Source organism: Misgurnus anguillicaudatus, chromosome 13, assembly GCF_027580225.2.
Source record: "Misgurnus anguillicaudatus chromosome 13, ASM2758022v2, whole genome shotgun sequence".
Taxonomy (NCBI): Eukaryota; Metazoa; Chordata; class Actinopteri; order Cypriniformes; family Cobitidae; genus Misgurnus; species Misgurnus anguillicaudatus.
Genome location: NC_073349.2, coordinates 8,815,450 through 8,829,494, shown reverse-complemented (window position 1 = coordinate 8,829,494; position 14,045 = coordinate 8,815,450). Strand labels below are relative to the sequence as shown.

The 14,045-nt window shown below is 38.9% G+C and overlaps 1 protein-coding gene across 2 annotated transcripts; it reads left to right on the top strand.

The window, feature by feature from the left end:
- Window positions 1-1,706: 1,706 nt before the first annotated feature.
- On the top strand, window positions 1,707-11,728 carry edem2 (ER degradation enhancer, mannosidase alpha-like 2). Of its 2 annotated transcripts, none has more exons than XM_073874967.1 (11): window positions 1,707-1,915; window positions 2,260-2,370; window positions 2,640-2,679; window positions 2,765-2,870; window positions 4,314-4,439; window positions 4,658-4,869; window positions 7,402-7,543; window positions 7,681-7,835; window positions 7,933-8,077; window positions 10,924-11,045; window positions 11,140-11,728. In XM_073874967.1, exons 1-11 carry the CDS (start codon window positions 1,809-1,811, stop codon window positions 11,593-11,595), a joined length of 1,722 nt encoding a protein of 573 aa, XP_073731068.1. In that variant the 5' UTR covers window positions 1,707-1,808; the 3' UTR covers window positions 11,596-11,728. The 2 variants fall into 2 exon arrangements, with proteins under 2 accessions (XP_073731068.1, XP_055045000.1); XM_055189025.2 differs by having other exon boundaries at window positions 1,794-1,915; window positions 7,711-7,835.
- Window positions 11,729-14,045: the final 2,317 nt, after the last annotated feature.

The window sequence follows — 14,045 nt, the reverse complement described above, 5'->3', positions numbered from 1 at the left end:
GAAATTGCAAAGCGTGTCTGCTCATTAAGTTACACCACACGCAGGTCTCAGATCAGCTCGACTCCTTATTTAAGACTGTATGCACATGTTTTTTCTCATAACATTATTTATGCACATTCACAGTTTTTAATGCAAAAGGAACACTAAGTGTTTTGTAGAGTACTCCATCCATGAAATAAGGTGAGGCTTCGTCAAACACATTATATGGTAACAGTACATGTTTCTATTTCTGATGTATATCTGTTATTTAATAGCACTGTATATGACATAAGCATAGCCAGTTGGATACTTATCATTGCACAAAATAATAAATACATGTGATCTATGCACACATATAGACACTTACTGCTGCTGCATATTGAGCCAAATGTAATAATAATGTAGATGTTTTCCAAAATATGTTCGGTGGTTCATGTTCTCATGGTCATAACACTACTACTTGCACACTCATTACATACTCACAGAATAAGCTGTTTTGATAACTTTGTTAAAATGCATGTTGGGTCAAAGAAGGTGCTCATTTGTCTAAGTTTAACTGGGTGCTATGTTTCAGAAACCAACAGGCATCTGATCACACCAATTCTGAGAATACTGGTTCATATTAATTCAGAGTGACTATAACAAACGTATACAGACATCAGTTTCTCTCACTTTAGCTGCTTCAGTGCTGCTCATCTGTGTCTTATAAAAGTTCTCTTTTCTGTAATTTTTTAAATAAAATCTTTAAAATTAATTTACAATATTGGTTTGATTTATTTCATTTATTTTATATAACCAAATAGAATATTTTATTCAACCCACACATTACAATTCATTATCGGTGGCATTTGCAAAACTAAAGGACTTCTATTTTTGTACAAGCAGTTGTGGCTAGAAGGGATACAACTACGGCCAAAATCTCGCTGTTTTCACGGGATTTAGGAGGCCGTAGCTTTATCAGATCTAGCCTTAAACCCAACATCTCGCGAGATTTGGCCATAGCGGTATTCGCTTTAAACAGATGACTTTTAATTTTTCTATTCTAAGTTTTTTTTTATTCTAAGAAAAAGAACATTGCATACATACAAGAGAATCACAGTGTGCTTATTTTTACATTAAAAATATCAATTGATCAAATCAAAAGGAAGAATAAAAAGATGAGGAAATTTTACACTCAATAAAAGAAAAGGTTTCAAAAATGTTATACATTCGCTTTGCTTTTTTATTTTTAAGCCTTTTAAAAGTTTCAAAATAATTCCTTAATTCTGTTCGAAATAAATTGCTGTTGAAAATTAACCATGGTTTTATTGTGGTAAAAGTGTAGTAACCATGGTTTTTTGGTCTATTGATTACTATCAGCAAAACCATGGTTTTACTACACTAACTATGGTTTAACTATGGTTTTTGAAAACCATGATTGTCAAAATCATGGTTATTTTGTAGTTACTATGGTTTTACTACAGTAACCATGTTTTTTTTAACTGTAGTAAAACCATGGTTAATTTTCGTAAGGGATGGGTTTGACATTTACAATATATAATCAATTAGTTGATCAACGAAGTCTTTCTTCACACAGTTACTTTTATAATACAAAAAATATCTTTACCAGATAACCGAATTTTAAATTTTATGAGTTTAATTATCAAGTATTTCACACCAATCCAAAAAGACCGGATTACTTTTATTTTGAAACAATCAAGTTCTACCAGCACGTCAGCGTTCACTCTTACGCATGCGCAGTGCGTTCACTTCCTATTGTCATTGTAGAATTTCTGCATATCCATGTAGCTTGAAATTATTGTAGTGTTTGTGTCCGATCTCGTTACTTCATGCTTACTTTCTTTCTCACCACCGTTTTTTGCGCCACACAGCTGTCTCCGATCGTCAGTCATGTTAATGGAAAATACTTTACTGAGCAGGAAATGTCTCATTATAGGTGAAATTTTTATATGATCTGCTAAATACAATAATTGACATAAAATGTGTGGGTCGGATTATCACGGTGTAGTGTCCAGTAATAGTCACAGCGGTGACAACACGTATAAGGAAAACGAAATGTTTCCACAATGGTAAAGAAGGATTACTTGCTGTCAGTCAGCTTTGCCATATGTTCATATGTAGTCCATATGTACACAATAAGTACACAACAATAAACAGAACTGCACCTTAACGTCTATTAAACGTGTTGGATGTTATGTTCAGTGTACAAAGTACTTAAAAATGATTTCAGTCAGTCTTTGTTAAAGTTGTTCAACATTTGTTTGTAATTTTTCTCAACAGAGACAGAATAAAGTCCATGTTTTATCATGCTTACAACAGCTACTTGGAAAACGCGTACCCTTATGATGAGCTGAGACCTCTGACATGTGATGGACAGGACACATGGGGCAGGTACAGGTTTTTATCAAAAACATAATCTTGCCACATCTCTGATTCTTGCATTTGATTCTTTGCAGGGAATTATTGTTTTCAAATAATTCAACGGCCCTTCGTCAATTATTCCTTACATAATGTTAATGTTGAATGCACTATAAGTCACTTTTGATAAAAATGTCTGCCAAATGCATAAATTTAGTCTTGTTAGTCTATAAAATGAAGGCTTTATCTATTATTCTGAAAACCATGATCTTTCAATGATGTACTGTTTTAACCTCTTTCAGTTTCTCTCTTACACTCATTGATGCACTGGACACATTGCTGGTAGTTAATCTTTTAATTTATTTATTTATTGATCGCATGCTGTTTTATTAAACCTCTAATCTTTAATTCCCATTCCCCATTGCTGATTTTGGGAAACCACACTGAGTTCCAGCGTGTGGCCACTCTGCTTCAGAACACTGTTGACTTTGACACTGACGTCAATGCGTCCGTGTTCGAAACAAACATTCGAGGTAAGGAAACCCTGTGTCCTTCTTATTATGTACTAAGCTAACTTGTTAAACTGGTTTTAGGTCTATTTCAAGAAAGGTCCTAGGCATTGCAACACCACTGGGATTGACAGTAAACCATTGCAATCAAGGTTTAAGTTTTATTTATCTTGTACACTGCCATACACAGGATGATACTGAGCCCCTAGGGTGACATTGGAGTAAAAAATCTAAAGTTTAGTTTCATGTGCTCACGTAAAACTTTCATGTGCTCAACGCGAAACCTTCATGTGCAGAATGTTTTTTAAGTTTAGTTTCACGTGCTCACGTGAAACTATCGTGCGCACACGTGAAAGCAAAAGTTTAACGTCCGCACGCGAAAGTTTCACAGGAGCATGCATAACTAAACGCTGTAGTTTCACGTGCGCATGCAATAGTTTCACGTGAGCATGCATAACTAAACGCTGTAGTTTCACGTGCGCACGCAATAGTTTCACGTGCGGACGCGATAGTTTCACGTGAGCATGCATAACTAAACGCTGTAGTTTCACGTGTGCACGCATTAGTTTCACGTGAGCATGCATAACTAAACGCTGTAGTTTCACGTGCGCATGCAATAGTTTCACGTGAGCATGCATAACTAAATGCTGTAGTTTCATGTGTACACGCGATAGTTTCACGTGAGCATGCATAACTAAACTCGATAGTTTCACGTGCGCACTCAAAACTAAACTTTATTTAATTTTTGCTCCATGTCCCCTTAGGGACTCCGTAGGATGATATGTAGAGAAATCGGGTGTGCCTCATAAGCCTTGAAAAGGGAAGCCTCTGGCTCTTTGATCGCCCCCCGGTGGCTGGCTGTACCCCGCCCTCAAGTCATAAACCCCGCCCTCTCCATTGAAACTAATGGGACTCTGCTCTAAATAAAAAAAATATTTACACTTCCAATAAAAGTTTCTGAAAGATGGTTTTGGTCCTTTCAAGTAGTTGTTATCACGCTGATATATGTTCAAGTGTTCATTAATGTGGTAAGTTTCATTTTATCTTGTAATTTAATGCTATAGAAACGGGGCGTGATTGGCGTGGTTGAATTGGTCGCGCGAGCGTTTGGGCGGAAGTTTGATACCTCTGGCTCCACGGACGATTCCTTCTGCGCATGCCTTGGCTCCAAACTGACGTTTTTACGTAACATGGTGGCGACCGTGGTTGGACATTTTTGGCTTCAATTCATTACAATGGTGGGAGGCGACATCGCGTCGTCCATCTTTTTTTACAGTCTATGAGTGAAATGCTTAGTACAATACTCTCCCACAGTATGCAATCAAATTATAGCGTTTAGGCATAAAAACAATAAAAGTAAGAATAAAAATAAACACGGAATTATGCATTGTAGCAAAGTGAAATAAAAAAGTTTGACCAGTATGTAGTTTGTTATATGGTCACTTGATGCACTGTGCTTCTCTGCAGTTGTTGGTGGGCTTTTGTCAGCCCATTTGCTTTCTAAGCGTGCTGGGATGGAGGTTGAGGTGGGCTGGCCCTGCTCTGGACCTCTACTGCGTATGGCAGAGGATGCCGCCCGTAAACTGCTTCCTGGTAAGCGAATACACGTCTAGAACAGATTTATAAATAATTGAGCAGTATATTGCTAAATAAATGCAATGTAGCACAGAAACCAAAACAAATTTGTTCTTTATCTTTACAATGGCATGATGCCTGAATTTTCTCAAGCCACTAAAGCTTCATAAAAAATACCATGGCCCCTAGCTTTGCATGTTTTACGAATTATCCCAAAGTTTTAATTTGTTTTCCAGCATTCCAGACACCCACAGGTATGCCATATGGCACAGTCAACCTACTGAAGGGTGTTAACCCCACTGAGACACCCGTCACCTGTACTGCTGGAGTGGGCACCTTCATCCTGGAGTTCTCTACTCTCAGTCGACTCACAGGAGACCCTGTGTTTGAGAACGTGGCACGCAAAGCTATCAGGGCCTTATGGAAAACTCGCTCGAATATTGGCTTGGTAAGATCTTTATATATCTGGGGGTCAAGGAGTTTGTCGCACAGTCAGACTCTTTAGGAAATTAATTTTACATGTTTTGGTTTTAGTTCTGACTTTTACAGAAGTCCCTTACTTGCACTGCAAAAAATGACTTTCTTAGCATTTTTGTCTTGTTTTCAGTACAAATATCTAAAAAGTCTTAAATTAAGATGTATTTTCTTGACAATGGGGTAACTTTTTTCTTAACACTCAACAAAAAATTTCTTACCCCATTGGCAGATTTTTTTGCTTAAAATTTAATGATTTTACTTTAATGATTCTTGTCTAAAAACTAGACTTATTTTTTTAGGTCATTTTGCTCATCAAGAAAATACATCTTGATTTAAGAACTTTTAGATATTTGTACTGAAAACAAGACAATATTACTAAATAAGAAACAATTTTTTTGTAATGTGGGAACGCAATATTCACTTATCCATTGGTGATCAAGAGAGTGACTAGTAATTTCTTAGCAGAAGCAATAATAAAGCAATTACTAGGACAGTAGCCCAGTAACCATCCTGAGAAAAAATGTGATTTGAGCTTAAAGGAACATTCCCAGATTTTGGGAATTTAGCTTATTCACCGTATCCCCCAGAGTTAGATAAGTCCATACTAGTGTTGTAGTTCTCGAGACCGGTCTTTATACCACTTTTTAAAGGTCTCGTCTCGGAATCGACTGCATTTTTACTCTGTCTCGTCTCGGTCTCAGACAAAGAGGACTCGGAATTTTATTTGAAGACCGGTCAAGACCACAACTGATGGCACATCATGAATTTATTTATCATTAATTTTATGCACTTTATTCAGGTTTGGCATATGCTGTTGGCATTGTTTAAGCATTGTTTAAGTTTCTCCCAATGACAATTTTTCTAATTTTATTCATAAAAACACCTGCATTGTGTTAAGTGGATGGCAAGCCATTTAAAGACAGTTCAGAATAAATGGTTAAGTTGATTTCAGCTCCTTAGTTTTGTTCACTTTTATTTGCTTATAGACAAAGATAAATTCCCACATATCTGCAATGCCTTTGATTATTTTATCAACTTCTCTGATGACATACACACACACGCACACCACTCGTTACTGCTCTTCCGAAGTTCCGAGGATGCGCTAATTCAAAATAAGTGTTCGGATTGTCACGTGTGTGGTTCCCTTTTCCAAAATATGTGTCCTGCGTGTGGAGAGATCCTGTGTGCAATCTCTCAAAGCGCACATATTTTGAAATGACGAACCACACACATGACAAGCTAGCTACATACATGTTGTGACAAACTTCGCATCATGCGCTTCAAGAAAAGAAGTCACCAGCCACCACTGACGCACACACACACGCACGCACATACAGAGAAGAAGTGTTTTAAGTCAGTGACTTGCACTGGTCTTGGTCTTGACTTGGTCTCGGCCTGTCTTGGTCTTGACTTGGTCTCGACCCTTTAAAGTCTTGGTCTTGTCTCCGTCTTGGTCATGACTTAGTCTCAGTTTAGGTGGTCTTGACTACAACACTAGTGCATACATACCTTTCTCATCTCCATGCGTGCTGCAACTCCGTCCGACGCAGCACCCGCCTGCTCAGCCTAGCACAAAGACTGGAAGTGAATGGCTTCAGCTAGCAAACTGCTCCCAATAAGTGACAAAATAATGTGAACATTTTCCTATTTATGTGTTGTGATTTGTATAATCACACCGTGTACAAATAACAAGGTCATATGAGACACAGCCATCTTTTAACAGTATACAAACTGGGAACTATATTCTCAAAAGGCGAAGCACTGCTATTTGGGCGGAGTGATTTGCACAACTCTGATAAAACTCTCTGCTCCTCACCAGGAGGCTTCTCGGGTGCTGTGAGCTAATCACTCCGCCCAAGAAGCAGTGCTTCATCTTCTGAGAATATAGTTCTCAGTATGTATACTGTTAAAATATAGCTGTGTCTCATATGACCCTGTTATTTGTACACGGTGTGACTATACAAATCACAACACATAAATAGAAAAATTTTGCGTTATTTTGTTACTTATTGGGAGCAGTATGCTAGCTGAAGCCATTCACTTTCAGTCTTTGTGCTAAGCTAAGCTAGTGGGATCTCCGTCCGACAGAGTTACACCACGCACGGAGATGAGAGAGGTATGTATGGACTTATCTAACTCTGGGGGATACGGTGAATAAGCTAAATTCCCAAAATATGGGCGTGGTCCTTTAAAGGAATGGTCCACCCAAAAATATATTCTCACATAATTTATTTACCTTGATGCCATCCAAGGTGTATATGACTTTTTTCAGCCAAACGCAATCATAGTTATATTAAATAAAATAATTATTGTGCTTTGTAATGCCAGTGAACAGGGTTCAATGCTTTGAAGCTCCAAGAAAAGCACACATGAACAAAGTGAAGCAAAATTGTTACTATTTCTCTATGACATATTGAAATATACCATAATCTTGACAAAACAGAAAAGATGGCCGCTGACTTGAACCGTTGGTCAACCTTTGTGACCTTTACACTCTATTCAGGTGGGCAACCATATAGATGTCATAACGTCTAAGTGGGTGGCTCAGGACGCAGGGATCGGGGCAGGTGTGGATTCATACTTTGAGTATCTTGTGAAGGGAGCCATCATGTTACAAGATGAGGAGCTGCTGACAATGTTTCATGGTAAAAACACAGAAATATATCTTTATACTGATTTGGTGACTGTTGTTGTGCTACCTTCATAAATATTGAATATGCTATGACGTTTCCCTAATCATGAACAACAATAGCTTATGTTATCGGGTTTTTTTGTGTGAAAGCATTATGGAGTGTTAAATGTGTGTTTCATGAATATGATAAGTCCATAAAGAACTACACTAAGTTTGATGATTGGTATCTGTGGGTGCAGATGCATAAGGGGACAGTATCAATGCCTGTGTTTCAATCTCTGGAGGCTTTCTGGCCTGGATTACAGGTGAGAGAAGGTCCTTCATCATACATACATTCTGAAATATAAATCATCTGTCTTGTAGTCCCAGGTAATTTACATGTATTTTCTTTTTAAATATCAGAGTTTAATAGGTGATATTTCTAGCGCAACAAAGACCTTCCATAATTACTACAGTGTGTGGCGTCAGTTCGGAGGTCTTCCGGAGTTCTACAGCATTCCTCAAGGTTACACGGTGGACAAAAGAGAGGGCTACCCTCTGCGCCCAGGTATCTACAATGAGATGGGACTGCAGTATCTTCCAATGACTTATTTGAATCATTGATTGGTCATCTTTAGAAAGCATCAGTGTTGCTATTTGTCATACATTACATTTACATTTAGGCATTATGCAGGTGCTTTTATCCAAAGCGACTTACAGAAGAGAGGATAACAACAAACTGATTCATTCTTAATGTTTTTGTCCACCACAAACTTTTGGGTCATGGGTTCTTTTGAGGCAGCCAGCCACCTAGAGGACTGTCATATCAACACCTTAGCGACCATCTAGAACAAAGTTATCAAACTCAGTTCCTGGAGGGCTAGTGTCGTCCAGAGTTAAGCTCCAACCATCTCCGTCATACCTGCCTGGAAGTTTCTAGTAATCATGAAGAGCTTGATTAGCTTGATCAGATGTCTTTGATTAGGGTTGGATCTAAACTCTGCTGGACACATGCCCTCCAGAAACTGAGTGTGACACCCCTGATCTAGAATGTCCCAGTGATGCTCTAGCATCTACCCTAGCAACTACCCAAAACATTTTAGAGCAATGCTCTAGCAACTACCCAACAAAGTACCCAAAACACCTTAGCAAGCACCTAGAACACTCTAGCAAGTTCTCTAGCAACTACCCATAACACCTTAGCAACCTCCTCGTACACCCTGGCAATGCTCTTTCATCTACCTTAGCTACTACCCAAAACACCTTAGCGACCAGCTACCGTAGAACCCCCTTGACATGTTCTGGCAATTGCCCAAAACACTTTAACAACCACCTAGAACACACTAGTGATGCTCTTGCATCTAGCCTAGCAACTAGCCAAAACACCTTAGCGACCAGCTACCGTAGAACCTCCTTGACATGCTCTGGCAATTGCCCAAAACACTTTAGCAACCTCTTAGAACACCCTAGCGATGCGCTAGCAACTACCCAAAACACATTACCGACCACCTACTGTTGAACACCCTTGCGATGTTTGAGCAACTAACCATAACACCTTAGCAACCTCCTAGAACACCCTAGTGATGCTCTTGCTTCTACCCCAGCAACTTCAATATGCAAAATATACAACAACAAAAATATTCTTTATTATCATGAAAATACCTGAAACAATTTGAAGAACAGCGATATACATATTTCTGTAGACATTTCCTGGAATAGGGTTTGTAACGCTACTTCTACTGTGGCACAAGTGGCGTTTCTGCACGAGTGCGCCCCCTGGCTTTTGGATGTGGCGGCATTTCACCGTAATTCATTCAAATTCATTCATTGAGAAAACGCGCATTTGCACGATAAATCGTTACAGCCCTATAAGCCCTAGCGATGCTCTAGCGATTATTCTAGCAACTACCCAAAACACCTTAGCAGCCTTCTAGAACACCCTAGTGATGCTCTAACAACTACCAAAAACATCTTAGTAACTTACCTAAGCAACTACCCAAAACACCTTAGCGACCTCCTAAAAACACCCTAGTGATTCTCTAGTGACTACCCTAGCAACTACCCAAATCACCTTAGTGGCCTTCTAGAACACCCTAGCGATGCTCTAACAACTACCCAAAAAACCTTAGCAACCTCCTAGAACACCAAAGTGATGTTCTTGCATCTACCCTAGCAACTAAACAAAACACTTAAGAGCAATGCTCTAGCAACTACCCTAGAAAATACCCAAAACACCTTAGCAACCTTCTAGAACACCCTAGTGATGCTCTAACAACTTCACTAGCAATTTCTCAAAACACCTTAGCAATCTCCTAGAACACCCTAGCGATGCTCTAACAACTACGCTAGAAAGTACCCAAAACACCTTAGGGGCCTTCTAGAACACCCTAGTGATGCTCTAGCAACTACCAAAAACAACTTATTAACTTACCTAAGCAACTACCTAGAACACCTTAGCGATGATCTAGCATCTACCATAGCAATTACCCAAAACACTTAAGAGCAATGCTCTAGAAACTACCCTAGAAAGTAAACTCCTAGAACAGCCTAGCGATACTCTAGCGATTACTCTAGCAACTACCCAAAACACCTTAGCGACCTCCTAAAAACACTCTAGTGATGCTTTAGCCGACTACCCTAGCAACTACCCAAATCACCTTAGCAGCCTTCTAGAACACCCTAGTGAGGCTCTAACAACTACCCAAAACACCTTAGCAACTTCCTAGAACAGCCTAGCGATGTTCTAGCATCTACTCTAGCAATACCCAAAACACTTAAGAGCAATGCTCTAGCAACTACCCTAGAAAGTACCCAAAACTCATTAGCAACCTCCTAGAACACCCTAGCGATGCTCTAGCAACTCCCCAGAACATAGCAACAACATATTACATTCTAGTAACCACCTATCTACATTTAAGAGTAACTAAACCCTAAACCAACTTTTTTAGTTAATGATCTGTAAGAATGATGCTTTATTAGTGCTGTTCATTGATTTTAGTAAGTTTTTTGACATTTGGATATAAAGTGTTTCAATACTACAATATATGGTGTAAAAACGTCTGAGTGCTGCCCTCGTCAGGTTGAACGGTGGCTACTGCAGTTGAATTTTCCTATTGGAAATTGGGTCCAAAAAATACCTCCTGACGTAAGCAGGATCACGCTCACCACGCCCTTGTTACGATCTCACCACACACTTGGTACGAGCTTAGTTCATCCCCTCTATCTCCGTTGGGATCTGCCCACTTTTCTTGCATTTTTCAAATATTGCCAGTGGGTGGAGTCAGGCTCTGACCAGGGGTTTAGTTACGCTTAAAGGAATCTCTCAGAATAACATTGAGGTGTTTGCTGTGGAAATGAACATCATAAAAAGTGAATTGACTGAAGTATACTGAGTGTGTGTGTGTTGTGTTACAGAGTTGATCGAGAGTGCCATGTATCTGTATAAAGCCACAGGTGACCCAACCTTCATACAGCTCGGTCGGGATGCAGTAGAATCAATAGACAGAATCAGTCGGGTGAAATGTGGTTTTGCCACTGTTAGTGACTCTTGAGTTTTTATGTCTCAAAGCTTCAATACTGATATCAGTACAAAACTTATAAAATCTTTACCTTAATCTGATTCTTATGAAGGTTAAGGACGTAAGGGACCACAAGCTGGACAACCGAATGGAGTCATTTTTCCTGGCGGAAACCATTAAATACCTCTACCTTCTTTTTGATCCTGAAAACTTCATGCACAACAGCGGCACAGAGTTCGAGCTCGGGGGCCCGCAGGGGGATTGCATACTCAGCGCGGGGGGCTACGTCTTCAACACGGAGGCTCATCCGCTCGACCCCGCGGCCCTTCACTGCTGCAGTCGAGATCAGGAGGAACGCAGGGAGCTACAAGATATACTCCTTAGCTTCTCAGATCCACTCAGGCCTCCAATGGACCAATCAGATGAGACTTCAGGACCCATAGGTGCACAAGAGAGCATAGCACTGAAGCCAGGAGACAGGAGAAAAGCACCTGTGCTCTCTTGCCCTACTCAACCTTTCAGTGCCAAACTAGCTGTTATGGGTCAAGTCTTCTCTGACAACTCATGAACAGACTTTGTCGTCCTTGTCAACCATGTACAGAGAGTATGTTTGTAATTTATCTTTGGAAAGATTAAATGTTTTCTAAATATGTGTGGATTTTTTCCACCTCTTTTTATTAAAAACATTTTAGATAACAAAAGATGTGGCATTCGGAACAATTATTTGAATCATTTAAATGGAAGAGTAAATAAGAAGGTTTTGTCAAAAAAATTACTGGGATGAAAAGCAACTATTAAATATTTTGGCAAACATTTTTGAGGCTAAGCAAGGCTGTGGCAGGTTTTGGTGGGCCATTGTAAAAAAATAGCAAAAATTGTATTACATTTATTGAAAACATTGGTATTCTGTAAAAACTATGTTATCAAAAAAGTTGTTTCAGGAAACTTTGTATAGTTGGAAATTAAAGTGGGGCTGCACATAATGTAGGGCAGGGATGGGCACTTCGATCCTGGAGGGCCGGTGTCCTGCAGAGCTGTTATATACTTACTGATTTCCTTGTCCGTTTCAGCTGGTTCATGTGTTCTGAACGAAAACGCGTTGTGGAAACGCGTTGGTAGGCTAGTGCTTTTTGTCCCTCTCTGCTCTTATATTTATCAGTATAGATGAACGACATGGATGCCTTCTTGGACTTACCTGTTCAATGTAAGAAAAGAGAAGAAATTCTAAGCTTACAAAGAAAAGTCAGATCATTGGCAGAGGTCATTTGACACCAACGAGGACATATTTATGAATAAAGACATTGATTTTGATTTATAAAACACTTTAATATACTGTCCCTTTAATATAATTAAAATGGATGAGTTACAAAAAAATTCACCCCCCCTCACAGTTGTCATGAAGGGCAAAATCAGCTGACTATTAACTATTGTGAATTTTATTACAGTTAAAGCAACACCAAATAGTTTCTTTTACCTTAAAATAACGTTTCCAAAAAAGTTTCAGTCGTTCATCCACTCGAAACAGGGTGAACGGCACTTTCACATTCGCTTTGCAGCCCTCTATCGGCCAAAACCGCACTAAAGAAGTTTCCAACCGTCGGGTCGCGTTGCTGTAGTTCGAGTGAAAACTACAAAAACTTGATTTACGGCAGACCTACAGTCCAATCAGGGCCAGCTATGCTGCAGTATGTACGACAGTGGTAATGGACAATTCCGCTTCTAACCTGTAGGGGGAGCAAAGAGCAGAAATTCTTAGTGTAACTAAAGTAAATATTGCAGTAATGTGCATAACTTTCTGAAGAAATAACATAAATTACAAAATTGTCCTGTACTTCATACATACAGGCATACAATAAAACTGGAAATAGGTATAAATGTGTGCTTTAAAGGTGCTCTAAGCGATAGGCCATAAAACATTTTTTGTTTAATACAGTAAACATCTCCTCACTATCTGCTTGCTGCCTGTCCCCTGAACACACTGTAAAAAAATGTGGTCTCTGTAGACAGCCCAGGCTCCACAAACTGCAACAAAAACAAAGTGGTCAAACCTACCACCAGGAAACATAACAAACGTGTTCCAGCCAATAAACGACAAGAAGGATTTGGGAGTGTGGGTTGGGCGCGTTCATGAAAGCACGGAAGGGAGAGGAAGTGTTAGCTATGCTCAGTTTTGTTTGACAACACTTCGAACGTCAACAAGAAGTGATGTCACACAGAGCGCCTTAAAGTATGCAATGATTGTTTTAACAAACACAAAAATGAAAAATATGAAGAAAATCATTTATAAAATGATAAAAGGAATTAATTGTATCTAGAAGTTTCCACTACATCATGCAGATGACAATAACATTTAACTTATAGTAGCCATTTTACAACATAAGCTGTGCAATAATCATGAAGTTTATAACAGGTTATCATCTTGTCTGCTGACTTATTGATGTAAGACAGAGGCTAGAAAAGTGGAAACAATGAGACAAATAAAATCCAAAGTGGGTTGTACAGTATATTCTGTCGGGTTTGATACACAAAGACCCCCAAAATAACAAGTATGCTCTTAAAATGGGTAGTTCACCTAAAAATGAAACTCTCCTGCACGATTTTTATCTGTGGAACAGAAAAAAATATATAAAATGAGTTCATATAATTACTCTATTGCAACTCTATGTATAAATATGGTGTGTGATGCATATTGATAATTGAACAAAGGGGATCAGTTTAGGACTGCTAAAAACAACTTACATGCCCGAGAGAGAGAGAGAGAGAGAGAGAGAGAGAGAGATAATGTTCTTGTGACTGTTATAAAAGTATTATGATGTTGTTTATCTACCAAAAGATATTTTACAGCTTGTTTAATTTTTATATTGTATTCACCATTGCCAAAGGAATGTTCAGCAAATATTATGCGCGATAATGGGATGTGGACCAAATGCTTTCCTATAATCTAATTGTCTAATTTGATTACATTGTAACTATCTGAAGATAAATCTGAAAGGTTACAGGTAATAGAAAGTGTTTATG